Source organism: Halyomorpha halys, unplaced genomic scaffold, assembly GCF_000696795.3.
Source record: "Halyomorpha halys isolate HHAL.00 unplaced genomic scaffold, Hhal_1.1 Scaffold375.1, whole genome shotgun sequence".
Taxonomy (NCBI): domain Eukaryota; kingdom Metazoa; phylum Arthropoda; class Insecta; order Hemiptera; family Pentatomidae; genus Halyomorpha; species Halyomorpha halys.
The window spans coordinates 25,178-42,400 of NW_027105275.1; the positions used below are offsets into that span (position 1 = coordinate 25,178).

The 17,223-nt window shown below is 31.0% G+C and overlaps 3 protein-coding genes across 3 annotated transcripts in view; 1 reads left to right on the forward strand and 2 right to left on the reverse strand.

The window, feature by feature from the left end:
• Positions 1–1,159: 1,159 nt before the first annotated feature.
• On the reverse strand, positions 1,160–6,080 carry LOC106681932 (protein anon-73B1). The gene is made up of 3 exons (XM_014422528.3): positions 5,893–6,080; positions 5,260–5,401; positions 1,160–2,931 (listed from the first exon to the last, which is right to left on the reverse strand). The coding sequence occupies exons 2-3, from the start codon at positions 5,398–5,400 to the stop codon at positions 2,824–2,826; spliced, it is 249 nt and encodes an 82-aa protein (XP_014278014.1). The 5' UTR covers position 5,401; positions 5,893–6,080; the 3' UTR covers positions 1,160–2,823.
• A 1,288-nt stretch (positions 6,081–7,368) lies between these two features.
• On the reverse strand, positions 7,369–7,740 carry LOC106681933 (uncharacterized). The gene has a single exon (XM_014422529.1). It carries the CDS (start codon positions 7,738–7,740, stop codon positions 7,369–7,371), a length of 372 nt encoding a protein of 123 aa, XP_014278015.1.
• Positions 7,741–8,767: 1,027 nt separating this feature from the next.
• Positions 8,768–17,223, forward strand: part of CLS (cardiolipin synthase) — a 17,210-nt gene continuing 8,754 nt past the window's right edge. The window contains exons 1-6 of the mRNA XM_014422547.2: positions 8,768–8,861; positions 10,125–10,516; positions 11,199–11,336; positions 13,207–13,336; positions 14,622–14,707; positions 16,753–16,913. Of these exons, the coding sequence (XP_014278033.1) occupies positions 10,238–10,516; positions 11,199–11,336; positions 13,207–13,336; positions 14,622–14,707; positions 16,753–16,913 (794 nt within the window). The 5' untranslated portion in view covers positions 8,768–8,861; positions 10,125–10,237. The remainder of the gene's footprint in view (positions 8,862–10,124; positions 10,517–11,198; positions 11,337–13,206; positions 13,337–14,621; positions 14,708–16,752; positions 16,914–17,223) is intronic.

Below are 17,223 nucleotides of genomic sequence, written 5' to 3' on the forward strand. Positions count from 1 at the left end.
AATGGTGAACAGTCATCTGCTGACAAAAGCTCGAATGAGGGGAGACCAGAGACAGGATCTCATTTAATGGTGGGAGAGAGTTTGACAATGTATATGTCACAGAAAAAATGAAATTATATGAAGTATTGTAGCTCCTCAACACTCTAAGAGCTGATGAGGGATTGAGAGGCTTCACAGTAATCTCAGTGATCACCTACGGGTGTATCAGCCGGAAAAGGGGTTGGAACCCAAGAGGGGATGGTACAAGCGATTGTGGCATAAAATCACTCCATCTAAACAGTTATGGAGTTTACTCTTTTAAGATTTTTTTTTTTTGGTATTAAACAGGTGCGATGATCGGAGAGGAATAATGTTATGGTACTGAAAAATTTGTGAGCCAAGGTCAAATTGAGAGAAAAAAAGGAAGCGAGTGGCGTGACAGAATCTAAGTGTCCGAGATATGGCAGGAGAAATCTTAATCTGGATGGTGGTATACTGCAAAATAGGGTCAACTGAGGAAAAGAGCTCCATAGGTGTTCTTTCTTTCTTCCTCCGTTACACATATTTTTATTTTTGCAACTATAGCAGTGCATGAATGTACTGAAAGTGCTAATGGAGCAACAAATAAGTAATTTTTCTGTTTTGCAGTTAGTTGTAGATATAATTGTATAGTTAATTATGTTCAAAGATTATTTCTTTTTAGTTATTAGATTTCATTTCTGAATTAATTTTGTATGTTTATTGTTAAATAGTTCTATACTAAAAAATTGTGGATGTAATGTGGTTCAATTTATTTTCCTCAATCTTTATGATCGATACTTATTAATGAAAAATGAACCCTCCCCCCAAAAAAATAATCAAAATAAAGTTTTTTATAAAATATGTATGTATTTATTAAGGATAAGATGGTCCAGGAGATGGTCTAGAAGTATCACAAAATAATAAAAAACTATTTATTGAAAGCCTATGTCTGATCAAACAGGTCTTCATATCACTCTATTCTTCATCAGGGTTTATGACTAGAGTGATAGTTGTGAACTTTTGACAAGAGTAACATTCTGAACTGTCACTCCAGTCATAAGCCCTGAAACTGACTTGCAAAGTTGGTCAAAACATAGACTATCAATAAAAATGTTTAAAGAATATAAATAAAAACACAAACTTTATTTAATCTAATGTATTATGTTATTGTGAAACACTAACTAGCAACTCAAAACAAATTCTGCAAAATTAAAGTATACAAATATTTTCACACTTTTATAAATAAATATTTTTATTTTAAAAAATGTACATAATTAATGACATAAAATGAAAGCCTAACTTCCTTAAATCTTATAATTAAAAAAATAAATAATACTCAAGTTTCGTAGACTTAAAACATTTACCAATAAACTGTAATAGGTTCCATAGATATGGATCTATTTTGTTAGTTTTAACAGTTAGGAGAATAACAGGATCTCTCAACATAATTTACCACATTTCACATTAATCAGATGTTGTAAATGCTATATTATTTTTGGAATTCTAAACAGTAACTATTGAAGAAAGGTCATTTAGTGATATGAGCATATAAACATGATTTTATTTTGTGGAAGAAGAATATTGCTTATTAGCATTAAATTAAGAATTTCTAAAAAATAAAAATGGACAATAAATGGATTTAATCTTAAGTCTACTATAGTAGCTTTTACATCAATAGAACAATATTGAAATTAAACAAAACTAATTTTGAAAAATAAATCACAAAAACATAATCAGCATTAAATCATCATAAATTTAAACCGTGTGTAGTAATTGTAGATAAAATAAGTATGTTGATAATAGGCTGCAACAAAATTTGAGTAGAAAATTTTAACTCAAAGAAAACATTACAATAATTGAGGGAAAAAAAATTCACTCCATTTTTAAATAAATTAAATTATAATTAATAATTTAACACAAAGTCACAAACAATCACACTACAACATTTATTAACAAATTTATGGTCTTAAATTTGTATAATTAATTCTTACTATTATCTTCAAATTTCTAAAAAATATAGTAGAAGTCTGTAGCCATTTATTGTGAATTAAAGGAATTGAAGTTGTGAAGTAAAAATGAAAGCAATGAATATCCACTATTTTTTATGAAAATTTGTGAAAATACATAATTTCATTAGATAGATAAGTATGAAATAAGTTTTTCTTCATCAAAGTCTTAAGGATTTATTATCTTAATTATCACTAAAAAAATATTAATTTTTGGCATCCCTAATTGATTTCAAAGTATCAAAGGATGAAACGATTCAAAACCAAGTTTGAATTGCTCTTGAGATTTCTACTCTGGCTAGGTTTGGAAGGTAATTTATAGATGACATCATAGTTCAAGTAACTTAACAAATTTAATCCAGTAGGATCATTAACAAATGACTCAAAAATCTAACAATGGCTCTGAAGTAATCAAAGTTTTATGCCAAAGACATTTTATAATTAATGAAGATAGATTACAGGTATGCTTAACAACTAATTCATTTATTTTATAAAATATTTTCTAGCATAATTGTTCAAATTTTCAATTGAAATAGATAAATGTATTTTACATACATAGTACATAGAAAGTTAACGTAATTAATAACATAATGTAATAAGTAAAAAGTTAACACAAATCATGTGATGTATTAATATGATCTAATATGTGATGGTTTCACGTGAAAATAGAGATATGAGAAAAACATCCAAGTGGTAATACTCCATTATTCTATGTAAGAGGTTTGTAGGTTATTTTCAAACACTTAGAGACATAATACAAAATTAGTAGAGAGCATGATCCTGGGATAACAGGATATTATCAATTTATATCATAACATCATCGACGTTTTTTCTTATCTTGCTTTCTTGTTTTATGTTGAAAACTTCGGGGAGGATTTGCTGGAGATGAGTCCCAATGTTCTTGATCAGAAATATCTGCATGATTCTACAAAATAAAAACAATTATTAATATATTTTCCTTTACTGAAATGAACTTTTTAATCTAGAATAAAGATCACACTCAACTACTATGAAAATGTCTTTTGTTAACAACAGATAGTATTTAGATAAGTAGGTGGCAATTAAAATTTAATTATAATCATAGGAGATAAATTTTCGGATGATTAAATAAAAATTATAGAAATTTAATGGTATTTTACAAATGTGTAACAATTTTAACGAGGTTCAAAAATGCAAAATTGAAATATTAAACATAAGACTGATATTACACTTAAAATGAAATACAAGGACAGATAATTTTCAAGTTATTTATTTTTCATATCTGTATATGTTATGAGCTTATCTAACAGAAAGTTTATAGGTAAAAAAAAGAGCGAGAATTTGAAAACGAATTTTAGACAAAGACGTTTTCAACCTTTGAGTATTTTTTGAGATCAGTACTTGAATAAGTGGGATGAAATGTATTTTTTAAATATTTTTACAGATATGTTAAAGAGGGCTAAAAATGGCTTATAAGGTGTATTTTTAGAGATCTTTCAGCACATCTTTTATTTATCTATCGATCAAGATATCTATCAGACATCTTCCAGATGAAATTTGCTAAGTGGATTATTGGTCCAGAATAATATCACGTCTATGTCAGATTAAATATTTTTTGGATACTAATACAAGGTTTGCAAGAAAAACAGGAATTCAGAAATCACCAGTGCAAAACTGTTAAGAACCATGCTAAAACAAAGAAGAAAGAAGTTGAAAAAAAAAAAAACAAACAATAAAAAAAAAAGTAATAATGTGAAAATAATCAGTAGATAAAAGAAAAGAGGTTTTCATGACTTTGTGGCTGCTGGTGACATCAAATAGGAATAAATGGAAAATAGGAGAATCAGTGATGTTTTATTTTTTGCTGAAATCAAAGAGGATGAGGATTATGGTTATATATTTACTAATATCTCATAGAATAACAAAGATAATTTTAATCACCATATCAACATCAAACTAACTCAAACCTATGGAAGATTAGCAATGCTATATCCTATCCTAAACAGAAATTCCAAATTAAAACCAGAAAAAACTGTTCTTATATTTAAAACCATTCTCAGGCCACTGCTGATGTATGGGTGTGAAGTCTGTGGAGCAGCATCCTTTACGAAAAGGAAAAAACTACAATCTTTTCAAAATAAAGTCCTAAGAATCGCAGTTAATGCTCCTTGGTTCATAAGAAATAGCTAATTCTATTTATTCATAGCCAACGCTATTTCAATAGAGGATTACATCAAAAAATGGTTCATGAAGTTCCACTCCCAGTTGCCGACAGTTAAAGGGGCAGTGACCTACAACCTGGGAAACCCAACATCAACCTGAAGACTGAAGCTCAGACTGCTGCTGGACATTCTGCTATAAATTTTAATAAATATAAAATTAATTAATAGCCAAACTACCTCTATTTTACTTATTATTATTACTCATTTTATTTATTCATTATTTTTTTTTCTCTTTTCTTCTCTTGTCCTTTTTTCAAATTAACTTGTTTCTTTTTACTATTAGAGGGCAATTGTTTGTTTTATTTAAGTGTACCAATATCATTATTTTTTGTTATAAATTTTACTTTCCCCTTTTATTAAGAAGCATTATTCTTATCTATTTATTTTTTTTTCTTTTAATTTGAACATTGTATATAGTTAGGGGTGTCTTTTGTACGAGACTATACCCTAAAGCAATGTAAAATAGTGAAGAAATAAAAGAGAATGAAGATGAAACGAATTTCCTCTATTAATATAATCAAATATCAGAGCTTAGATGGGATGCTGAATCAAATTAAGAATTCCGGCCATAGCCAACTAATACACCAACAGCTCTGGCTCCAATTTTAACCTGATTCAATTAGCCAAGTTGAGAATTCTAAACAACATCAATCATAGCCATTATGCAATCCATGTTGGAGCATTTCCAAAGGGCTTAAAGTACATATTAGGTTCCACAGAATGGCTCCACCAGTTCCAAACCATCCCTACCAAAGAGGAACTGTAGTACATTAAATAAAAAAACTTAGCCCTGGAAATCCTACCTTAATAATCAATCTACTGTGACCAAGTAAACAATACATAATTATATTAAAAACAATCATTTACTGCTGAATAATTATATTTACTTATGCATGATCGATATTTGGCAAACATGTTTCTGAAAGAGTCTGAGTCTGTGTAAATCAATTATACTTGTTACACATGCACCTGTAAAATTTATCTCCCCAATTAAGGGGATAAATAATTTTCTCGAAAAAACATAGACAATACATACTGATATAAAAATATACCTTTTTTTGAATAGTATCATTTTTCTTATCAGGTAGAATTATGATAGCAAAAATGCAAGTAAGCTGGAAAATAGCACCTATATAAAGGCCAACACGAATAAGGAAATCTGCGGTTGTTTCTGGAGGTATCTCAACATCCATGCTGGAACAAATGAAAAATAATGTATTCATGAAACATATTCCATTACATCAATATCTCATTAAATATCTACAAGACCATACTGATAGATTAACAAGTTGAGAGCTGAAATTGAGCCATGTTCAACGTTTTAATTTGCTACAGTGAGGCTGACATTGAAGCATGTTAAACATTTTACCGGCATGTTTAGATAGGGACTAGATAATTCCAGCCTCAAAATAGTGGCTTGTAATTTGGTGAGACCCTTTAGAATCTCTAGACAATATCCTTCGAGATACTTAACAAAACAATATCGAGAAATTCATGAAACCAAAAGTTAAAGTAAAGAAATCAAGTTAGTAGTTTTAAGTGGTAAATAAAATGCAACAACTTGTATTATTCATAATAAAAACATATCAAAATTAAATATTCAAGAAAGTTTATTTCTTAATCTACTTTAACAGGAAAAGGTAAATATTGAACAAATTCTAATACTATCGTCACATATCACCTACCTGTTTTGGTGATTTTATATATATCAATAAACAAATATATTATCCACCAATAGTTTTCGTTCAATGTTAAAAACTTTTAAACATCAAGCAGACTAGAACTTGGACACAAAATTATTTTTAAACGATGACAATGTACACAAATACTTTAAAATATCTACTTGTCAAATTTGAACAGAACATCTCGAAAACAAAACAATCCAAAGAAGAAGGATTACAGGAAGCACAATAGTTAAAGTATGCTAGACAAACTTATTATTATAGTGTTTATCAATTATCTTTTTTTTATTATAATAATATTCTCTTCTTCTTCTTCTTTAGCTTTCCTCTTTAACGCCTCTCAGCGTAAAGGAGCATTCAGCCAGGAATTCCACTCTTCCCTATTTCTCCCTAGGTCCCTCGCTTGTCCGAGGTCCTTCCCCTTCGCTCTATAGAGTCGCTCAATGTAGTTGAGATATGACATCCTAGGGCGGTTCCTAGATCTTCTGCCATCTGGGACATATTCCATAGTCTTTAGAGGATCTGGTGGTCCTCTGTGGTGGTTCATCCTGATAACATGGCCGAACCACGTCAGCTGTCGAGCTTGAAAGATCTCTTTCACGGGGCTACCTGTAACTCCTGACAAATCCTTCTATTACGAACTCGGTCCCTCCTTGTTTTTCCAACCGTCCTCCGCAAAAATTTCAATTCGGCAGCGGTGATTCTGCTCTCCTGTCGGTCTGTAATTATCTAACTCTCCGCTCCATACAAGAGTATGGCCAGATACACTGTCTTGAAGATATGTAGCTTGACATTTTTGCTCACTTCCCTCTTCTTTACCACAGTGTTACATATCTAGTAGTAAACTGAATTTGCCTTTCTAATCTTATTAGTCTACTTTCCCAGATCCCTCTATCACTGTACCCAGGTAGGTGAAGTCTATCACCACGTCTAATTAATCTCCATTTCTCATATGTAGATATCCTCATTTCATATATGTAGATATGCATATCAATTACAACTTATCAACTGAGTCCACAATTAATACCACGTCGTCGGCGTAGATAAGCTGTATCACTACAGGATTAAGATTCCTTCGTCCCAGGAATGTCCTGTCCGTTCTTCTTTTACAAATGGATGCCACTTTATCTATAAGCAACAACGGACTTAGGGTGTCTCCTTGTTTGACCCCCTTTGCAATATTGAAATATTTTAACTCTAGCCCGTTCAACCTGACTATCCCTTTAGGCTCTTGATATATAGATTTAATCGCCTCTGTCAAGTTTCTTGAACGTTCTTCGCTCTGAGAGCTTCCCATATTTCATCTCATGGAACCGAGTCAAAGGCAGATTTGAGGTCAAGGAAAGCCAGGTACATATTTTTATCCAGGTCTCAGGATTTCTATAAAATATTTCTTAATGAGAAAATGTGGTCATGGATTTGAAGCCCGGGGGTGAACCCTGCTTGCTCTTCTCCTACTAGGTTTTCAACTAGTGGTCTTTAGCGACCCACCAATATGGATGTATATAGCTTGTACGCGACTGGCGAGAGGCATATAGGTCTATAGTTAGAGCATTCTGCCTGACATGTTTTCTTGTGGATTGGTATTATAATATTATATTCCCAATTCGTAGGAATCCTTTTTTCATCCCAGGCTTTCTGGTAAAGGACTTGCAATGCTCGCACCTGCTCAGGGCAGCCATTCTTTATTAATTCAGCTACTACACCATCCCATCTTGGCGCTTTTTCTGTTCTCATTTTGTATATGACTCTCTCTACTTCCTCTTTCTCAATCACCTCGTCGTACTCTTCCTCATTCCAGTTTCCATTTCCGTCGGTTGACTGGTGATCATCAATACCAAACTGATTCATGTAATGATGTCTCCAGACCTCCAATAGCTCTGTCTTCTGTGACTACTTTTCCTTCCTCACTCTTCATGTTTCTCACTGCTTTGCTTTTACGTCCTCTTAGAGCTTTAATTTTTTTTCCCAGAAAATCCTGATGTTTTCCCAATGATCCTAATCTAACTAATCAGCTCGAAATTTAAAAACGTTTGGAGGTTATGGCTACGGATCAAGTTCACAGTACCATTATACGATTTATTACCATTAATTATTCTTTTCTTTATATTATCACTGATTTTATTTTTTGAGTTAATTTCAGTTCCAAGCAAGGTATATGGAATTATCAACAGTTTGAAAGGTGAAATTGTTGTATTTTAGATTACGCGACGATCCGCTTGCTTCGGAAGTTGACTTTACCTCGCATTTTATAAATACGAATCCAACTCTTTACTTTAATGGTCCAACTTAATGAGTACCTCACTTAACCTTTTTCACGTCTTGCTTAAACCACAATGTTGTCTACGTAACCAAGAATCTGATTAGCCGATGTACCAGGTGGTTAATCATTCATAAAAGATCTATAACTGAAATAGTGCCAAAATCAGAGACTAGCCCATATATATAAACGTTCTAAGAAAAATCTACATTTAAAAATGTTACTAATCACCTAAAATCATTACGTTACAAAAAAAAGAAGAACTAGAGTAAGTAAAAAAACGATTTATAATATTTAGCGAATTATGCATTTTTTATTTCATGATTTTCAATGTGATTTGTGATATCCCTAACACAACAAGTTCTTTAATCAATATTGAACTCATTTTAATATTATAATTTATAAAAAAAAAGTAATTATTTTGTTAAGGTTATAGTGTACCGAACAGGCTCGAGAACACTGCTAGTTGTGTACTAGTACCTCTAGTAATAACAACTCTTTAATTTATAAATAAATTACTATAATTACAAAAGGATGAGTATTAAAAATGCCTTTTAACTTATTTCTTCTACCAGTTTATGTTAGCTCTTAGCAGGAATGAATGACATTGACTGTGTTGCTCAAGAACGGCGCCTTGTTTTAAAATTGGAAATAATTGGATTTTTGAATTTTTATAAATTTTTCTTCGATTTATTTTGGACTAAGGATATGCGTGAGTTTATATTATTTAAAATTGTGGCATTAATAATAAAATCATTTTGTGTTTTATCATTTATTCTTTTAATCTCTCTAAAATTTCTCATTATTGAATACAAATTTGTTGTACTACTGTCCCTCTAGATTTCATTTTCAATTTTAAGTACACTATAATTGATTAATTTCTCAGACATCGCAAAATTTTTCTATCACACTTCTCTTAAATTGATATGTAAGCCTAGTACCTCCAGATTTTTGGTGTTTACTATGAAGTAATGCCTATTTATTTCCTCCTTGTCTATTAAGTTTTAATTTTATACTTTATTTCTGGAGAGTTATTGCTCCTCCTTGTTTTGTTTTTTTGCCCTTTACTTGATCTCTTATGATTACTAAATGGCATGATTTGTATTGTGATAGTGAAGGTAGATGTTAGATGTTTATGAAAATATTGAGTTCACATATTTATGAAATATTCATAATTATGTCTTATTTTTCATATGATGAATATAATGTAAAGATGATACATAAATTAATTACAAATGAAGTAAACTAGGATGGTAGATAGAAGTGTTAACTAGTTATAAAATTGCTCTGTAATTTATTATTGTGTTGGAAAATTGTTATTAATGGAAAGTCATAAGAGTAATATAATAATTGGCTTTATGAAAATTTGTTGGGAAAGATTCAAGGATTTATATTTTTATCTACCCATCAAGAAAGTGTTTACTGTTTATCTTACTTTTCAAATTGTAGAGATGGTGCGTATCAACATTTTATATTTTTATGATTGTCACTGATTTATTTTGAATTAAAACATTTTATTGTTATGCATTTTGCAATTAATTTACTGAATAGAAAAAAGGGGAAAACTGGCTCTAATAGTGGGAAATTTAAAACCTACTTATACTATTGTAATGTCTGCTTTATTTAGATCATAACTGTTTATTTTCTCTTGCTATGCTGCCTCAAAAGGGGTCGGCAAACCCCCCAATATATCCTTTTCAGTGAAGTTAAGGCCTGTATTAACCTGTAGCAATCTTTATTAGTGGGTTTTCAATTTCCAGCTACAGAAATTGTTTTGAGAACTATTACTGAAAAAAGGATTAATTAAATATTCGCATACATATAAGACTGATTAAAATAAGCATATAGTCTGCTACATTAATAGTGAATTTTAATGCTATTTTAGGTTATGTTATACTTTATGTATAAGCCTAGCCTTTTTATATATTATTCACATATGTTTAAATGTATTGATTGGCTTTTTGTTATTTTTCAGCACCACGTCCAAAATAAATTTATTCCTCTGTTATCAGAAAAATAGTGGATCTTTTACAAACTATTGATGTTTGACTATATTGAAATGAAAAGTCACTATTAATCGGAAGCATTATGTACTTCTGTTCTTTAAAGCTTGGAAAGAGTACTTGTGGCTCCAAAGCTCTTCTCCGTTTAATTCCTATACCTAAAACATGCATTTCATTACTGAGCTTGGATAATCGAAAAACTCCTTCTAAGAGAAAGCTTTCTAAAGAAAGATTTTCTAACAATAATAAAACCAATGGAAGAGTGTTTACACGCCATGAAATCACTAAAAGAGGTAAATTAATGTTAGAAAATATTGGAGCTGCTAGGTCTTCAATTAAAGAAAAGATGGAAGCTATAATAGAGGTATATTAATTTTTTTAACTTAGGGGAAGAAAATATGTATGTGGATCTATGTAATATTTATGTTTTTATTTAACCTGTGATGAAATTGAATCAATTATTATTGCAATAGCTATTTACCAAACAAGTAGTGCAGATTTTTGGAGAGTTATTACTAAAAATATTTTTAAAAACTAAATAAGTAAATATTGAAAATAAGATATTAAATGTAGATAGAAACTATGAAGAAGATGGTCAGGGTTGCGGTCAAAATAGGAACAAAATAATTTTCAACTATTTATTGTCCAACGTTTTGCCCCACTTTACAGGGCTTCATCATGGCTGTTCATGACGATAGGTTAAACAGCCCATTTTTATACTTTCCTATCTCTTAAACAGCCCTGCAAAGTGGAGTGAAACATCGGATAATAAATAGTTGAAAATTATTTTGTTCATTTTTTGACCGCCACCCTGACCATCTTCTTCATATTTTAAATTATACAGTCAACTATTTATGTATATATAGATAGAAACACTTTGAACAAATGTTTAATTTGGAAAAAAAATTATTTTGCAGTAATTCAATTTTTCCCTAGTTTATATTTATCTACCCCAAATCCTCAAAGAATGGTAGTAGTACAGGTTATTTTTCCTTTTTTTTTATGTGTGTTGTTATTCTATAATGATTCCCATCTGTTTGTTCTAGAAAGAAAATATATGGACAATACCTAATATCCTTTGTTGTGCACGTATTATTGCATCACCGTATTTAGGTTACTTGATATACCATGAAGAATTCAATATTGCTTTTGTCGTTATGTTGCTTGCTGGCTTAACAGACTTGGTAAGTATTTTTTTGCTATTTTCCGTCCTTTGGTACTATTTTTTCACAGTGGAATAAATGAAAACTTCATTCCTCATTCTTAATACATAATACATTAATTAATACAACCCTAGAGAATTCATCACATTATTCACTATTGCTTACCACTTTACACTTGTTGAATTTTCACTCTTTATTGTGATTAAAAAAAAAAATTGTGTTTGTCTCTAAAATTGAATTATGAAAAGGGAAGTAATTATAGTATGCTAAGCCTCAGAACTGGTTAGGTACCAAATATAGGGTCATACAACCTCCATTCGACACAAATGATTACCATTGGATTCCAAATTTCTCAAAGTGCCAGTGAATCATTCTCTCAATTCTTACTTTTGTACCATTATTTCAATAAATGTTATTTTAAAATAATTGGTTTCAAAACTCTGATGGTGACAAACTGGCAGGTTGAGACGTGACAAGTCAAATGTTAAAGATTTCAACACAAACATCTGGACCCAGCAAAACATTCCATGGGAATGTACAGGGCTCTGTGTTTTAAAGCCCTAAAATTTAGTATTTCCTAGATGTGCATGGATTACCGCCAGCCACATAGATGCACCCTACACTTGTACGTCATAAATGGCATATTGTTGAATTTCTAATTTCATGGAGCCCAACTGAATTGTGCTCCCATATTTTACTTTTCTGTCGCAAATAGATAAATTTGACAAAAATGTTAAATAACACTTCAGCTGTAAGGCCACATTTATCTTTGAAAATTTTTTATGAAGTCAGGAAAGGTATACTTTATATAAAATTTCTTTGGGGTGAGAAAATCCATGTTTTAAAAGATTTATGTGATTTACTCTAGTAGAGTAAACAGGTGATATTCAAAGTAAGGTCTCCTTTTTTTTTTGTAGTCAAATCATCACCATGTCACTGTGTTCTTATTGTATTTATGTATTTTCCTCTTCGTTAATTGTGGTAAAGATTTTCCTACACTTCTTATTTAAATCAAATGTCATTTTCTTGCCTAGCACTTGATTCATTTAAAGTTGAATGTATTCTAATGACTAAATAATTTTTTTTTTTTATTACTTTTTCAGAATTTAATTTATAGTTTTAATATCTTTTCATATTTGATAACAATTGTATGAGGCATTTTCAGAAAATAAGAGTAATGTTGGGCAAATCGGGGTATCTCCTGTACACAACTAGCACTGGAAACCAATACTGTCTTATAGTGTCTATTCTGTGAAATTTGTCAGATATAAATCCCACGAAGAGGATAGTGCCTGGTGTCATAAGGTTCCTTCTTTCGAAGATGATTACTACAGCACGATAATGTGAAACCCTAATAAAGCTCAAGAGAGCAATCCAAAGCAAGTGGAAGAGAATATTGACTTTCATAACACCCTCCCACATACTAAGGCCATTAAGGTGCTTATGAACTTGTTTGGTTGGGACATGTTGAACCACACTGCTTACATAATGACTAACATGGGTGGGGGAAAAAAATAAATGTCACATCTTTCAAACAGTATAGAATGGGAAGGTGATTACGTAAAAAGAATTAGTAACATATTTACCTACAATTTCCTGTCTTTTTTTTTTAATATATAAAAAATTGAGTACTCTTACTTTCTGGACATGCCTTGTATTGCAACTACTGAGTATTTTTAGTATAAATTTAAGATCAAATCATTACCTTTTAATTTACCTCACTGCCTTTGTTTTTCTTTTGAAGCTAACATAATTGTAATTGTAGTCTCAATTCCAAATAAGTTTCATTCTTCATTGTCTGTACATGTAAATGATATCAATTACCATACTATATTTTTCATCTGTAAAATGTTTTTTATGGTTTCAGTTAATTTTTTGGATTTATTTTCAGTTAGATGGATTAATTGCCAGGAATTTTGCATCTCAAGCCTCTAAATTAGGTTCATTTTTAGATCCAATGGCTGATAAAATATTAATATCTTCACTCTGTATTTCTTTAACATGTGTGGACCTGATGCCAGGTATGAATAAATTTTAAAATAAGCCAAATAAAATTTTTAAAAAAATCATCAATTATCCATTTCTAGCGTTGTTATTAAAAGTAATTTGAAAATGCTAATAAATGATTTACTTAATTCTAACTAGTGTAATTTTTTGGTGTTTCTTTGATAATACATACTATGCTACATATAAATTCAAAGTATTGTATTGTTAAAAACATCATCTACACAATTCCATTTACAAAGGGTTATTTTAGGAATAACTGTATTTTTAGGTTGTGTTTCTTTTCTGAACTTTTTCTTCCATAAAATTACGGTATGACCAGTATTCTAGGTCAACTTGTATTTGGGATCAACTTACATTTGGTCTTGATCCAAGAAAATATACTTTATATTAATGATAAGTTATAACTTGTTCACTTTTTATCACACATTTGGAGAGAAAAAATCTAACAAGATAATTTGTTCAAAACGGATTCAGAGATAATACATATGTTCAAGGCAAATGATATGTTTAAGCTCAGAGTTTAGAACAAAAGTGATTGTTACATAAAACCAAAACAGAAGAATAACTGATATAAATGGTACTTAATCAATTAAGATAAGACAATACTTAGTTGCATAGTTAAATTTAAGCAGAAATAAATAATTAGAAAGGAAATGAAACTGATACAAGGAAATATCAGTACTTTATTTTTCTTTTGATACTATGAACTACTCCATTATTTGAAGAATGGTTGAAATAAAAACATTGTCTCTTGCAGATGGACAAATAAAAAACATTTTTTCATTCAACTACTAATTTTTTTTAAAGTTAAATGCTTTATCACAATATTTTAAATTTATTGTGATCCTATTTATGTATGTAGCATCTATGAGTAATTTTGGTATGTTTGTTTCTTTTTGAAATGTATTAAATTTGGAAATTAATTTCTTATTAGTAGTTTAATTTTTATCCAGAAAATAATGTTCAAAATGGGGGATAGTGGTAACTTATGTTTGAACTAATATGGTACATTCTTCATGGGATTTACTTTAAAGATTAAAAATTAAGTGGGTAGATGTTTATGTGAAAAGTATTTGTTCTTTTTACTATTGATGAATTTGGCTACTATTACTTTAATGCAGGAAGTGTTTTTTTTTTATACCAACTTAAGTTCTGTCCTCCTACCATCTGCGACTCCACCCTCCTCCATTTTCTTGTCTTCTCAGAGGAACATTCATTATATTTTATTAAAAAATTATATAATCAGTTTATATGTGTGGAAATATATTTTCAATGTGTATTTTTGATAACATTTTTCAGTATTTCTTACTGGACTGATTTTAAGTAGAGATGTTGCCTTAGCTTCTGCAGGCTTCTATATACGCTACAAGTCACTTCCTCCTCCTGTAAGTTCATTAATTTCTTTTATCTTCTGCAAACTCTTTCTGCAAGTTTTGATGAATTTTATCAGTTTATTTATATACGTTTGAGTGTTTTTGTGTAGATATATGTGTAAAATGATAATATTTTGGAGATGGTCAAGGCTGTGGTCAAGAAGAAATAAAAAATAGTTCTATTCATTTATTTATTGCCGACCTTTCGACCCACAATGTAGGTCTTCATCAGGACTAAAAATAAAAAGTTACAAAGAAGGTAGAGTCAATGTAGGAGTAAATGAGTGATTTAAAAAAGATGTAAAATTGGATGTATACAAACTATCAAAAACTTAAATAAAATAGTAAGGAGGATGAAGATAAATAAAAAAAATATTTTTATCCTCAATAAAATTTATTTACTCTTACATTGACTCTACCTTCTTTGTATTTTTTTATTTTTAGCTCTGATGAAGATTTACATTTTGGGTTGAAACAATGGCAGTAAATAAATAGATGAGGACTATTTTTTATTTCTTCTTTACTGCAGCCCTGACCATCTTCAAATTCACACATATGACAGTATTATATCTTTAAAAACATTTTGTATTAATATATAATTTGTTTTATGTTTGTTTGAATGAATATACTAACAGTTTTTAGAATATATACTTACACATATGTACGAGGGCTGTCCAGAAAGTAACAGACGTTTTGAAATAAACTTTACAAATTGAAAAATTTCTGAAAGAAGAACTCAAAGTTCATTGTATACATTTGAAAGGTACACCCTTAAGCTATTTTTCTACATAATTGCCATTCAAATTGAGACATTTATCATATCGTGGTACAGGTTTTTCAATACCCTCTCTATAGAAATCTGCCGCCTACAATTTCAACCATTGGTTTACATCGGCATGCAGTTCGGTGTCAGTATCAAAACGTTGTTTACTGAGCTATTTTTTCATCACTGGGAAGAGGTGGTAATTGCTCAGCGCTAAATCCGGGCTGTATGGTGGAATGTCAAACACCTCTCATCCAAAACCATCCAAGAGTGCCCGAGTACGATTGGCCGTGTGTGGACGTGCATTGTGAAAAAACTTGGTGCTAAGTTTTCCCTAACGCTTATTTTATATGGTGAGCCGTAATTTTCTTAGTGTTTCACAATACCTTTCTGAGTTGATTGTTGCTCCACATTCCAGAAAATCAACGAGAAGCAGTCCCAAAACACAGTAGTCATGACCTTTCTTGCTGACAGCGTTTGCAAACACTTTCGTGGTTTCTTAGGAGAATGTGTGTGCGCCCATTCCATTGACTGGTGTTTTGTTTCACTGTTAACATGCTTGACCTATGTCTCGTCCCCGGTTACTATACGATCCAGAACTACATTACCATTTGTGCTGTATTCTTGGAGAAAGTGCTACAGCCAATCTCTGTTTCTCATGGTCTTCCGTTAGGATTTTTGGAACCCACTGAGCACAAAATTTGTGGTAACCAAGCTTCGCCACCACAATTTAATGCACCAAACTCCATGAAATTTGGGGAAAATGTTCTGACAGTTCTGTAATCGTGAAACGATAGTTTTCACGAATTTAGTCATTGATTTGCATTGCCAGGTCATCAGTCACAAAGCCAGGCCTACCACTGTGGTCCTCGTCATGAACACTGGTACGGCCATTTTTAAAATAAATGTACCATTGTGTCACTCGACTTTTACTCATTATCTCCTGTCCATAAACATCACAAAGCTGACGATAAATTTCAATTGGCCTGTTGTTTTGAGTCAACAAAAATCGAATCACAGACCGCACTTCACAAGTCGCGGGATTTTCTATTGCAGGGCACATTTTGACGACTCACTGAGAAAAACGTGAAGAACACACAGTCCTCACGGTACAACAGCTGGATGCGTACTGAATGTAGTAACGTTCAGACACCAAGATGGCGGCTCTAACCCCACCCACCGCCACTATAAGCCAAAGCGTCTGTTACTTTCTGGACAGCCCTCGTATATATATTAAACTTTGTTGTACATTTTTTTAGAAAACCTAATTAAATATCTATATATTTTTTTAAAGAAAACACTTGCTCGCTATTTTGATGCTACCCATGCTACTGCCAAACTAGCTCCTACTGGAATAAGTAAAATTAATACCACTGTCCAGTTAGCTGCAGTTGGCATTGGATTGATGTCACCAGTATTTGGTTTTGTAGGTCATCCTCATCTTGACTATCTGTGGTTAGTGTCTAAATTAGCATTTTTAACTATTCTAATGATTATGTTTCTGTTCAATCTTAAAAATAGATAAAGTAAGTCTGTTTGAATAACTTTATTAGTTAGTAAGTCGAATGGTATTTACTCTAATACTAATATTATAATCAAAATAACTGGTTTTACATTTTAAGATGAAAGGAATATGGTCCGGGTGCGGTCAAAAAAACTCAAATAGTAGAATATACTATTTTATTGAGCCAACGTTTCGCCCCACGTTGCAGGGCTTCGTCAGGGCTAAAAAAGATACAAACACATAGTTACAAAAGGAAAACAA